We start from the raw sequence: 13506 nt of genomic DNA on the forward strand, positions 1-13506 counted from the left end.
GTGTTTATGGAGTACTCTTCACATTCCAGGTACTATGCTAAGTCCTTTATATGGATTTACACTTTTTTTTTTTTTTTTTTTTTTTTTTTTGCGGTACGCGGGCCCCTCACCACTGCGGCCTCTCCTGCCGCGGAGCACAGGCTCTGGATGCGCAGGCCCAACGGCCATGGCTCACGGGCCCAGCCGCTCTGCGGCACGTGGGATCTTCCCGGACCGGGGCATGAACCCGTGTCCCCTGCATCGGCAGGCGGACCCTCAACCACTGCGCCAACAGGGAAGCCCTGGATTTACACTTTTAAAAAAAATTTATTGAAGACTTCCTATGCTAAGCTCTGGCAATACACTGAGAGTTCAGCGTGAGACAGGTGAGATCTCTGTCCTCAGCCAGCTTTCAGTCTACTGAGGGATGATGAAAGATAAAAAGCACAATTAGGGAGTTCCCTCGTGGTCTAGTGGTTAGCATCCGGCGCTTCCACTGCTGTGGCCCAGGTCCAATCCCTGGTAGCGGAATTGAGATCCCGCAAGCCGTGCGGCCAAAAAAACCCCACAAAATCAACATATCTACAGATTCTGGTAAGTGCTCCTAAGATAATAAATAAAGCAGGCTTTTGTAATTAATGACGGTCTACTTTAACTAGGGTGGTCCAAGAAGGCTTCTTTGGGAGACATCTGAGGTGAACCATAAATGATGAGAATGAGACAGCCACGCAATTATCTGAAGGAAGCACATTCCAGGCAGAGGGAACAGCAAGTGCAAAACCCTGCAGCAGGAATACGTTTGGTGTGTTAAAAGACGGGAAATGAAGCCAGCAGGGCTTGAGAGTGGTCACAAGAGGGAGACTGGTAGCTGAGGCTTGAGAGGTCAGCTGAAGCCAGTGTGCAGGGCCTCCTAAGCCAAAGTAAAGATCCTAAGTTTCATTCTAAGTATGATAAGCCTTTGAAGGTTTTAAGCACGGTAATGACATGATCTGGTTTACAACGGAAGATTATTCAGCCAGCTGTAGGGAGAAGGCATTATAGACAGAGCCATTTTCTTCATTAGTACCACAGACATAATGCTTACGGCTGATGAGCTTTTCAGAGGCTATGAAAAGGTTGGGGCTGGGGATACAGGAAAAAAAGTTCCACAATGCAAAAAGAAAACTATGAAGTTGTAATGAATAAATGTTTAATTAAATGTCTAGAAAACATATCATAACAACTTCATTCATCAAATTTTGTATTCATAAACAATCGAATTACATTTGGAAATAATTTGAAAATTAGATTTTCTCAAGTCACAAAAATTCTCAAGGATGCCCAGTGACTGCCAAGAAATCATAACCGATTGTAATGTGAATTTTCTTGCAGCCAAATCGTTTCAATGGGTGAAAAAAAATCCTTTCGATTAAAAAAAAAATTTTTTTTTTTACTTAATGTGAGATAGAGATACATAAAATAATAATAAAAATAATGCCTAGCATCACGAGGCCACAGAAGAAGCTGGATAAGAAATGCTAGTGGCTTGCTCAACCCACCCCCACCTCTGGGAGGGGTGAAGGGCTGGAGATTGAGCTCAATCACCAGGGGTCAGTGATTTAATTAATCATGCCTAATGGAGCCCCCGTAACAACCCAAAAGGACAGGGTTCAGAGAGCTTCTGGGTTGGTGAACACGTGGAGAATGGGGAGAGAGAGCACACTCAAAGAGCATGGAAGTTCAGAGAGCGTGGAAGTTCCACACACACACACCCTTTCCCCATACCTTGCCCTCTACACCTCTTTCATCTAGTTCTTCCTGAGTTAGATCCTTCTATAATAAACCTGTAATCTAGTAAGTAAAAAAAAAAAAAAAAAAAATGCTAGTGGCTTGAAACAGTACTGTTCAGGCTGAGTCTGAACACTGTCCAGTAGACCCTTGGAAAGGTTTCTCCCAGGAGAGGACATCTCCCAGGAGAGGACATCAGAGACCTGAATAACAAGAAGGCACCAGTCATGGCAAGAGCTGGAAGAAGAGGTGGGGCTGCCATGTCAGATTTTTACGAAATTAAAAGAGGGTCAGTTTGGCTGGACTGAAGTTGGGGGCTGGGTGGCTAGTAAACAAAGCATGTAGAGTCTTGAAGACAATATTCTCATACTGAGAACAATAGAAAACCACTCACATTTTAAGTGGGGGGGGTGACTGATCCAATTTGTTTCAGATCTGCACTGTCCAATACAGAAGCCACAGGGGATCACGAGCTCCTGAATGTGGCTAGTGCCGCTGTGAAACAGAACATTCCCGTGGCTTAACTCTCATCAATTAACATTTCAATTTAACACCGACAGAAGACTGAGCTCATGGGAAACTTTTAAGTATGCTGGGAACAGCTTGGGCATGTGAATCTACATTTCAACTGTAAATTTTATGAAACCTAAACTATTTCCGGTGAAAATGCTGCATCCGGAGCACAGATGTGGTATAATGTGTAAAACACACAGGATTTCAAAGCCTTAGTACTAAGTAACAAAATGTAAGATACCTCAGTTGTATTTTATTATACAGATCACATGTTGAAATGATATTGTAGCTATATTAATTTTAGTATATTAAAATTAATTTAACTTTTTAAAACTTTTTTTTAACGTGGTTACTACAGAAAAGTGTAAAATTAGGTATGTTGCCGCTGGTGGAAGCACAGTGAGTGAGTGCGGAGGTCCCTCGAGTCTTCCAGACTGGGGGCCACGGTGGTCCAGCCTACGCCTGGAAGCGTGGAGAGAAGTTTCTAGATGTATTATGTAATCATAAGTCAGGACAGTCAATTTTCACGACCCCGTTCACTGGGCTGGGAAACGTGGCCTCGGGTAGTGAGTAGCAAAGGCCAGACTCGAACTCCCACTTACAGCGTTGTCCACATGAAACCTCCCCAGATGCTCTCGAGGGTGTAAGAACTGGATTCGAACCAGGCCCGACTCCCGGTCCCGGGACTCAGCGCGCCGCGTACCGGCCCCAACCGTCTCCCCTCAAGGGTGAGTTAAACGTTCACAACGTTCTCCCAGGCCGCTGGGCCTGAGGAGCCAGGAGCCCCCTTCGAGAAACTTCCAGCAACGCTCACCAGCTGACACACGCCAAAGGTACAAACGCTCCTCCTTCCTCTTCACACGCGGCTCCGCCGCGCTAGCAGCCGACTTCCGCTCCACTCCCACGAATCCCCGGCCGATTCTTCTCTCCTCCCGCCTCCCGCAGCCATCTCAGCCAATCACTTCTCATAGAATTTGCTTTATTCCCTCCCCACTCCTGCCTGCCAATCACCGCAGGTAAAGCACCGCCCTTCTTTCCCTCTTAAGCGAGCGCCGCGCGCCACCGCTCGGAGGTTGGCTGCGCTGTCCCCAGCTGGATGCGTCTCCCGGAAGGGCGGGGCTAAGCGCTGACCTCGCTGGTGCGGGGACCCTCAGGATTGGCCAAGAGGAGCCCTGCGCCATGACCCCGCCCACCCCTCCCTAGACTTCCGAGTCGGAGACTCTGGGGATTGGTTCTCCGCGGACACCCAAAGAAGCTAAGAGACGGTTCCGCCTCCCTCCCGCATCCCGGAGAGGGAGCTCCACGGATTGGTCCCGGGAGTCTCGGCGCGCGCAGACCGACGCCCCAGGATTGGCTGAGGGGGAGCTCGCGCAGTCGTGGAGCGTTGACTGTGATTAGCCGGAGGGTGGGACCTGCTATTTGAAGGAGGCGCGCGGAGGAGATACGCACTTTAGATCGCGGTCGGAGGGAGCGGGAGCGGCTTTGGGCAACGCTACTCCGCTGACCCGATAGGACCCAGACGCGGGCTCGGCCCCAGCTCTGGCCTCGGCTGCGATCCGACGAGGTGATGGCTAAGGTGTCGGTGTTGAACGTGGCGGTGCTGGAGAATCCGAGCCCTTTCCACAGCCCCTTCCGGTTCGAGATCAGCTTCGAGTGCAATGAGGCCCTGGCAGACGGTGAGGCTGGGCCCGTGTGGAGACCCCCTCTCCCCTGGGCCAACCCCGACCTCCCCTTGGAGACAACCCCGAGGCCAACCCTGTGAAACACACCCCCCCTCCCCCAACCGAGATCTCCCGTGAACCAAACCCCCTCCCAGCGCCAACCTGCCCTTAGAGACTACCCCACCCCCACCCCCACCCCCACGGTTACTCCCGTTCTCCCCTGTGGAGACCTCATCATTCCCCTCTTTCTCCTGTGGCGCTCCTCCTGGGCACCTGTGTTCTATGTAGAGACCTTCTCAGCCTCCGTTCTTTAACCTGCAGAGACACTCAGCCACCCCGTCTTGCCTGTAGCAAAAAACGCCCCACCTTCTGTTTCTGTACGGGTAGACTGCCACTGCAGCCACCCAGTCCTCCCCACCAATCCCCTGTCCCCTGTGGTGAGACACTCCCACCTCACTCTTTTCCTGTGGCGATCCTAACCTCCAGGCCCCTCGAATTTCCCCAGCGGAAACCCCAGCCCCCTCCCAATTTCCCATATGGAAACCTCAGCCCCCTCCCCCATTTTCCCTGTGAAGATCCTCTCCCCCTGTGGCAAGACCTCACTCGTCCCCATCTCCCCATTTGTCTCCCCATAATCTCCTCCCCTACCTGCTGATACTTAACCCCAACCCCAGCTACTTCTGCTTGTTCTCTACCCCAAACCACATACCCTAGAACCTGGCTTCCCTCCTTAGTCTGGCCCCAACCCTCTACTCCACCTGGGGAGGCATGGCCTGGCTTCTGGCTCCAGTCTTTGAGGATAACCTGATCTCCCCAGCTCCTGTTCCTTCCGCCTCTCTGACTGTGGGCTTCAATGAACATACTCAAATCTGAGGGGTGGCATGGCCAGGCAAGCATTAGCTGGTTCCTTCTGTTTGCCTGCCAGACTCCTGCTGACCTACTGCAGCCATGCCCCCAACATTTTTGATGGTCTGACCTAGTCTGGGGGGGGTGGGTGTTCCAGGCTGAGCCGTGAAGGTATGTGGCTTCAAACAATCATCTGGGAGGTCACAACATTTTGTGCATCTTTTCCAAGGTGCTTTCACAGATGTACTTACTCATCTGTGTAACAAAGGTGGACATGGCTCTCATCTCACAGATGAGAAGACGGGAGCCACAAAGAGTAAAAGACCTTTCAAGTAAAGGTCTATAAAAATCGAAAAATCTGAGGTCATTTCAGCTAGTCTTGGCACCGCTTTCAGGAGGAAGTACTCCATTAGATCTCTTCTCCACTTGGTGGTTAAAAGAAGAGAAGAGGCAGCGGCTGAGGAGGTGGAGATCTGTGAGGCCAGGGTGTGCTAAGCAGCACCTCTCAGTGGTAGGTGGGTGGTTTGCCTGCATATCGGCCCGTGGACTAGCCTGGGGTTGATAACAGTTTTAATGTTTGTGTGCTTGGGCTGGGCCATTGGACCAGTCTCTCCCCAGTTTCTCTCCTTTTTAAATTAAGGGGTCTACTTGTGACTAACTGTAGAATAAGCCCAGTTAAATCCTTTCTGGAACAAGGCAGGGTGTAAATAAATAAATAAAGTGTAGAATGACCCTGTGGAATAAGATTTAATTTTAAAGCCAGGAGGAGATGTAAGGAGCTAATAGGTTAAGGGATTCACAGTTCCCAGATGGCAGGAGATCAGGTTTCAATCAGCCTGTTTGTGCTCCTTGCATTTAAAAATGGTTGCATGGTCATTATCTGTCTAGTACTTTCATTCCTACAAAGCTCCTGCTCTGTTACTTTACTAATCTGTTTATAGAATCAGAGCAGGAAAGGCTAAAGTCAACCTGCAGGTTATTATTTTTTAATAGAAAGAAATGGAATGACTTCTCCAAGGTCACACAGCCGGTTTGTAGAATTATTAACCCTAGGTTTTGTCTCTGAGTTCTGTGTCCAGGGTTCTTTATCTTTGCTATAACCTGGGAAAGAAGGCATCTTATTTTAGAAGTGGAGCATAAACAGGACTCAGAGGAGGAAAAGGGAGGTGCTATTATTATTTATACCTGGACAATAAAGCTTTTGCTCAGAGAAATTCCAGTTGGAAAGCCAACTCTGGCCTAGAAATCTAGACTCTTTGGTTGTACCTGTTGAGCTGTCCTTCACTCTAACCTGCCAACTTCCTTTCTGCCTCTTCCCACAGAGCAGAGAGAATTTGTTTCCTGCCTCCCAGACAGATGCAATGGGCCTGGCTCTAGAAGTCTCTCAGATTCTGGAGGAATCTCAGTCTTGTTACCTGGTGACTTCAGACACTGGCAACTGAAGAGCTGAACACCCAATCCCCAGTCTGACCCATTTCTCAAGGGTTCTTTTGCTCTCTTTTCTCCTCAGCATCTGGAAATAGATGCTTCCAAGGCATGGGTCTACATTCAATACATTGGGTGTGTTTTTCCCTTGTTTAGTTGAGAAATGCAACAGGTACTACTTGAATAAGTCTTGGAGCCAGATGGCAGGAGATCTGCCACACCTAACACCCTGAGGTCAGGCCAAGGTTCATCTGTATGATTACGAACAAAGGGAAAGTGATAAACAGAAAAAGCCCTACTAGATAAGTTGTTGTTTTTATAAATTTATTTATTTATTTATTTATTTTTCGCTGCCTTGGGTCTTCATTGCTGTGCCCGGGCTTTCTCTAGTTGCTGCGAACAGGGGCTACTCTTTGTTGTGGTGCACGGGCTTCTCACTGCGGTGGCTTCTCTTGTTGCAGAGCACGGGCTCTAGGCGCACAGGCTTCAGTAGTTGTGGCTCGCAGGCTCTAGAGCGCAGGCTCAGTAGTTGTGGCGCACAGGCTTAGTTGCTCCACAGCATGTGGGGTCTTCCCGGACCAGGTCTCGAACCTGCATCCCCTGCATTGGCAGAAAGATTCTTAACCACTGCGCCACCAGGGAAGTCCTGTCGTCGTTTTTAAGGCAGGAAACAGATTCTCCAACTAGTTCAACTACGATATATTTTTTTAAACATGTCTTTCATCATATCATTGGTTTGGGTTTTGTTTTCATACATAGTAGAGTGGCATCTTGTGCAGTGGTTAGATTATAAAGTTAAGGCTTAAAGACAAAATGTAATATAAGGAATTCCCTGGCAGTCCAGTGGTTAGGACTCTGCACTTCCACTGCAGGGGGCCCGGGTTCAATCTCTGGTCAGGGAACTAATCCCACAAGCACATGGCATGGCCAAGAAGAAAAAAAAAAAAAGTAATGTAGTCATTTTACCCTTGAAATTACTCAGAAGGTTAGGCACACAATGCTACATGTGTGTGACCGTGTCCCATATTCAGTAAGAGTGAGTTTGTGCTGTGTTGGTGATTGACGCCCCATATCTCATTCAAAAATGAAGTCACTTCAGTATGCTTCTCCTTAAGACACTTGAGCAGGTTTCAGGCAATTCCGATTTGTAGATCCTCATTTCAGTCATCTTCTATCTTCCATAGGTGATCTTATCAGCTCCTCTAACCCTTGAGTGAGTGAGTATTTCTCTGCAGTCCTTGGTTAATTCTCTGGTTTCTTTCTGGCCTGTGTGGAGGGAGCCATCGTGATCCATTGTGATCCATTTGCTTGTCCACCTGCATTTCTCTCTTCTGGTCAGCCAGCATGCTTTCTTGGTAAACAAAATCTTTGTTTAGGTTTTGCTGACGGTATTTTTTTTTTGGCTGCACCATGCAGCTTGTGGCATCTCAGTTCCCCAACCAGGGTTTGAACCCGGGCCACAGCAGTGAAAGCCCAGAATCCTAACCACTAGGACACCAGGGAACTCCCTTGCCGACAGTATTGAACGCTGAGAGCCCATGGCATACACCCCGGCCTGCTCTATTAAAATCTCCTTTCTGTCTCCCCCTGCAGCACATTAGTTAATACACACATGTGTGACTCCCCTGGTGATGGGGGAAAAGGCCAGAAGGAAAGATATCAAATGATAGAGCTATGTTAGAAAGGTGAGAACAGAGCTAGCTTGTTTTCTTTTCATCCAAAAACGTTATTTCTGGTTGTGTCACTACAGGTAACAAAAATAAATCAGTAAACTTAACTCCTCCCTGCAAATAATAAGAGACTGGAGTTTGACTGAACCCCAGTGAGCCCAATGGCCACCACCTCCTACAGATCTGTTAGGGTCCCTGAGTAGAAGGCCTGGGTGTCAGTTGCAAAAGGACAGGAGGCCAGTGTATCGAGAAAGGGCATGGAGCCCAGGTTGACAAACCTCCATAGTCATGGCCCGGCATTGCTGTGCTTCCAAAGTTGGGTGCTCCTGTGGGACACGAGACCAAGGAACAGGGAAGCTTCTAAGACAGTTTGCTTCCTGTGAAAATCACAGCTTGTGAAACTTCCCCCGGCTGCTGGAGCCATAGGTTGTGTAATTTCAAAGAACCTAAAATAAGTTTCAGGTCTCCTGCCAGGTTTCCGTGTAGTAGCATGACCTTGCCCCTGATACACTTGGACCTCCTGCAAGAGGCCGCAGTCACTGGGAATTTCCTGTGATTGACGGGCAGGGTCTCATTGAGCACTTTCCCTTTTATCTTGCCGGAACATACCCAGGAATGTGAGTCCCCTACTGGATGGGATGCAAGAAAATTGGGGTTCAGAGGATGGCCGTATGATGCCATATTTGTTGACTGAGTCGCTGTTGTCCTGATGTCCGTGAGCAGGCATGACTTGGTGCTGGATCTGGAGGACCTGGGGACTGGCTGGCTCCCCCAGCGACCTTATCTTCCCCTCCTGCCGGCTGGCTGTCCTACTGCATTGCAATCTGCTGCCCTGCCCCAGTTGTCGAGGGATCTACTCAGTTTGGTGGCACTGGTCCCTGTGTGTGAAAGAGGATGCTGCTTCCTATCCCGCCACCCAGTGGGCAGGGCCCTCAAATGGCCCAACTCCCTGCTGTTCCCTCCTCAGCACGCCTCCATGCCTCTGTCACGTGGCTCTTAATTCAACCTCTGCCATACGGTTCACCCTCAGGCTCTGAGAGGCCCAAGTTTACCCGGAGGTGCTGAGTCAAGGTCGCCTGGCAAAGCTAGGCCCACAGGAGAAATTTCCCCACCGGAAATAGAGCTTCGCGCCTGCCCCAGTGATTGGGACCGCAGTGCCTGGCACTTAGTGCCCAGTGGGTGTCAGGTGTCCTTGAGAATAAAAATCTATCAATATATTAAGGACCTATCCAAAACTAACATGAGAAGGCCCTTTCCCAGCCTTCTTGCTGTCAAGCTGTTTCAGTTCTTAACACCCTGTATCCTTGCAGACCTGGAGTGGAAGATCATTTACGTTGGCTCAGCCGAGAGTGAGGAGTTCGATCAAATCCTAGACTCAGTGCTGGTCGGCCCTGTCCCAGCAGGGAGACACATGTTCATCTTTCAGGTAAGAAAGACTAGGCCTTAGGCCTTGACACCTAGAAACATCCTCTTCTACCCAAAAGCACACAGAATGGTTCATTGGTCAAAGTTCAGGTTCAAATCCTGGCTCTGCTCTCAAGCACTGTCTGACCTCTCAAAGGTACTTCAGACACCTCCCTCTCCTCCACCTCTGTGTCATAACTGTTACCATGAGCCACTGATTTACAGTGGATTCTCATTACTCATGGGAGTTATGTTCTGTAAAGTTGCTGCAGACACTGAATTAGTGAGTTAGTGAATGCTAAATCATTGCCCCTAGAGGAAATATAGTGTTATTTTCCTGCGAGTCACATTTTTATCAACCAGTCAATACATAATCTTGTTTTATGTTTTTCTGTTTAAAGACAACTTATTTTGTATTGTTGATTTATTCACATTGACCGCATGGCCCACATCACTATAACTCATGCCTGAACAAAGCTTATCTAACACGTTTTCTCTATGAGGTACATCCCTTTTTGCTTTTAGAAACAGGGCAGCACTCAGCACTACGCTTTGGGGCCCCCCCCCTTTTTTTTTTTTTTTGCGGTACGCGGGCCTCTCACTGTTGTGGCCTCTCCCGTTGCGGAGCACAGGCTCCGGACACGCAGGCTCAGCGGCCATGGCTCACGGGTCCAGCCGCTCTGCGGCATGTGGGATCTTCCCGGACCGGGGCACGAACCCGTGTCCCCTGCATCGGCAGGCGGACTCCCAACCACCGCACCACCAGGGAAGCCCTGGGGCCCTTTTAAACAGCAAAATGACCAACAAAGATGCAGAAACCGTGGCCCTGAGACCGGAAAAAAGACACGTGTTTACAGTCTGAGACTGCCTGGTTCTACCTCAGCTGGGAACATGCACACTGAGCTACTCAAATTCCACCCCTGCTCTGTGCATGTCCTTAAATGACCGTGAAAGCCCCTGAATATTGATTTGGGGGTTACAAATACATTGTAGCAAGTAGTCGAATTGGCAAATACAGGATGCATGAATAATGAGGATCCACTGTAGCTGCTAAATAGCTCTCTAACCCAGCATCACAGGGGTTGTTGTCAGAAATGCAGGTTTCATGTGCTTCTTAGGCACACTAAAGTTGGAGAGCCTCTGCTCAAATCCATTCACTTACCTGATCTTGGCTATTCCGGCCCCAATCTAAGCAACCTCATCCCATCACCTAAGCCCGCACCCACCCATATCCAATCCACCTAACCTACCCCACAGCCAGGACCGGCTTCCTAGGCATGCGACCCATGCAGTCACACTGGGCCCCACTCTTGGTATGATGTTCTGCTGTCACTGGCTGAAACTTACTAATTTTTGAACATGAGGCCTTGTGTTTTCATTTGTTTGTTGCTTTTTTTTTTTTTTTTTTTTTTTGCCTGTGTTGGGTCTTTGTTACTGCGTGCAGGCTTTCTCTAGTTGCGGCGAGCGGGGGCTACTCTTCGTTGCGGCGCGTGGGCTTCTCATTGCGGTGGCTTCTCTCGTTGCGGAGCACAGGCTCAGTAGTTGTGGCGCACGGGCTTAGTTGCTCCGCAGCACGTGGGGTTTTCCTGGACCAGGGCTCAAACCTGTGTCCCCTGCATTGGCAGGCGGATTCTTAACCACCAGGGAAGTCCCTCGTGTTTTCATTTGTGTTGGTCTCATTTTGCACCAGTCATACAGCTGATCCTGTCCTTAACGATACACCCCACATCTGTCCACTCTCTCCCCTTCTCTACTGCCTGATCTAAGCCACTGTCCTCTCTGCAGGATGACCTCTGTAGCCTCCTGCCTAGTCTCCCTGCTCCCGCTTAGCCCTCTTCCTATCACAGCTCCACTGGCCTCCAGGGTCGTCTTTTCAGACGGCAGGAGTGATGCCACACTTATCTCCTGCTAAACATTCTCGATCTTTCCCAAGCCCTTAACTGACGGGTACCTACCTGCTCACCAGTTCAGCCTCATTTTATACCGCTCTCCCCCTTGCCTACTACACTCCTCCTCAACACCATATACTTCTCCTTGATGGCACCTGTCACATTCGGCACTTTACAGGCATTTGTGCGATTGATTCTGTCTTCACCACTGGATTGAAAACCCCTGAGAGCAGAGACCCATACTTTTGGTTCAGTAAACATACGTTGCTTGAAAATCGTATTACCTGTCAAGGTGTGACTGGCAATCAGTGCTAAGGCCCAGCCTGTGTTTCCCGTAGGCCGATGCCCCCAACCCATCCCTCATCCCTGAGACTGACGCCGTGGGTGTGACTGTGGTCCTCATCACCTGCACCTACCACGGACAGGAGTTCATCCGAGTGGGCTACTACGTCAACAATGAGTACCCTAACCCTGAGCTGCGGGAGAACCCGCCCCTAAAGCCAGACTTCTCTCAGGTGGGTCCTTTCTCCATGCTTCCTGCTTCAGACAGTCTGGCTCCTTTTTCATTTTTTTTTTTTTTTTTGCGGTACGTGGGCCTCACTGTTGTGGCCTCTCCCGTTGCGGAGCACAGGCTCAGGACGCGCAGGCTCAGCGGCCATGGCTCACGGGTCCAGCCGCTCTGCGACATGTGGGATCTTCGCGGACCAGGGCACGAACCTGTGTCCCTTGAATCGGCAGGTGGACTCTCAACCACTGCGCCACCAGGGAAGCCCAGGCTGGCTCCTTTGCACCTGGGGGTAGTTGAGTCGTTGGAATTGGGAGCCAAGGTCACTTCTTAAGGTTTTCAAGTAGTGCTCCGCTCTTGCAGCTCCGGGCTAGAACAGGAAAGAGAAAGGTCTTTGTTTCTCAGAATTTTGCCTTGCAGAATCAAGATTAGATAGGCCCTGGCCCTAAATCACGGTGCACAGGCACTCCCTGGAGTTCTACACATATTGTCGGTGGGGATGGAATAAACAAGGTCTGCTCTTCCTGGGCTTTTGGGGCGGGATCTCAGAGCGCCCTGCTGTGTGGGAGTAATGCGAGGGCATGCTAATGAGGGTTCACGTTCCTTTTCCTGCCCCAGCTCCAGCGGAACATCTTGGCCTCAAACCCCCGGGTGACCCGCTTCCACATCAACTGGGACAACAACACAGACAGGCTGGAGGCCATAGAGAACCACGACCCAGCCCTGGGCTGCGGCTTCCCCCTCAGCTGCACTCCCATCAAGGGCTTAGGTCTCCCTGGCTGCATCCCTGGGCTCCTCCCTGAGAACTCCATGGACTGCATCTAACTGTGGGACTCTAGGCCCTACCTGGGCCCAGCTGGGACTGCGGGCCAGTCTCCTGGCACATCTGGAGGGGGCAGCCGGGCCTACCAGAGAGTCTCAGGGAGGCCACGTGGAGGACTTTGGGGCCATCAACTATATCCAGGCCAGTCAAACTTGGCACCAAGGAAGGAAGGGGCTTCAGGTCTCTCTCTGCCAGCCCTGGCCCAGAGGATCATCTCACCTCTACTGCCCAGGCCTGAAAGAAGCAGGTACTTCAGTTCTTAATTCTTTCTCTCTTGTGTCCTTTCTCGCTTCCACACACATTATAAACTCCGCCTGCGGGCCACTGTGCCATCACACTCCAATAGTACCGTTGACCCAAAGCTCTTCCCACAGACCTCCCTGGCCTGCCTTGAGGATTTCTTGATCTATGCCTGGCAAGGCTTCAGCCCCGTTGGGCCAAAGGCTCTGTCGTTCATTTTCCTTCCCAAACATCTGAGCAGACCCACCCAGCTTTCTGGAGTCACAGGCCAGGAGCCTCGGTAGAATGTGGACTCGGACACAATTTCTGTCCTTCTCCTAGGATGATTTTTAGGTCTTTTCAATCCAGTAGCCCTCTGGAAAACTCTGTTCCCAAAAGGGTGATCAGCAGGATGCTGAGAAAAGATGGTTGATGCTCCTCTCAGTCGCAGCCACCCTCCTGCTGCCTCCCGGCTGGATCTGGCTTTCCCTGGAGGCTGCCCTTGTGGGAAGATGGTATGTTGGAGGGGCCTTTTGTGGTCTGTCTCGATATCGGTATCAGGGCCCCTCTGCTTCTGGCTGCCTTGATCTGCCCTCTGCTAAGACCTCATGCTCTCAGAGGCCACAGTGCAGACAAGAGAAGCAGGAGGGACCCTGAAAACCTTCCCCCCTCCACCACGCTCCCCACCCTTGCCCGCATCCCCTCGTCGCTACATGGATGCTGTTGTGATGGCAGTTTGTCTATTAAAGGGTTTTTATATTAAATATGTTTGGTTGGTCTAAAAATAAAAAGCACTTCATCTAGA

At 50.2% G+C, this 13506-nt stretch overlaps 1 protein-coding gene across 1 annotated transcript; it reads left to right on the forward strand.

Annotated features, from left to right (window-relative positions):
• The first annotated feature begins 3526 nt into the window (after nucleotides 1-3526).
• Nucleotides 3527-13506, forward strand: ASF1B (anti-silencing function 1B histone chaperone). The gene is made up of 4 exons (XM_082622898.1): nucleotides 3527-3935; nucleotides 9172-9287; nucleotides 11493-11669; nucleotides 12278-13506. The coding sequence occupies exons 1-4, from the start codon at nucleotides 3827-3829 to the stop codon at nucleotides 12482-12484; spliced, it is 609 nt and encodes a 202-aa protein (XP_082479024.1). The 5' UTR covers nucleotides 3527-3826; the 3' UTR covers nucleotides 12485-13506.

The sequence above is a fragment of the Mesoplodon mirus genome (assembly GCF_964341445.2).
Source record: "Mesoplodon mirus genome assembly, chromosome: 5".
Classification (NCBI taxonomy): Eukaryota; Metazoa; Chordata; class Mammalia; order Artiodactyla; family Ziphiidae; genus Mesoplodon; species Mesoplodon mirus.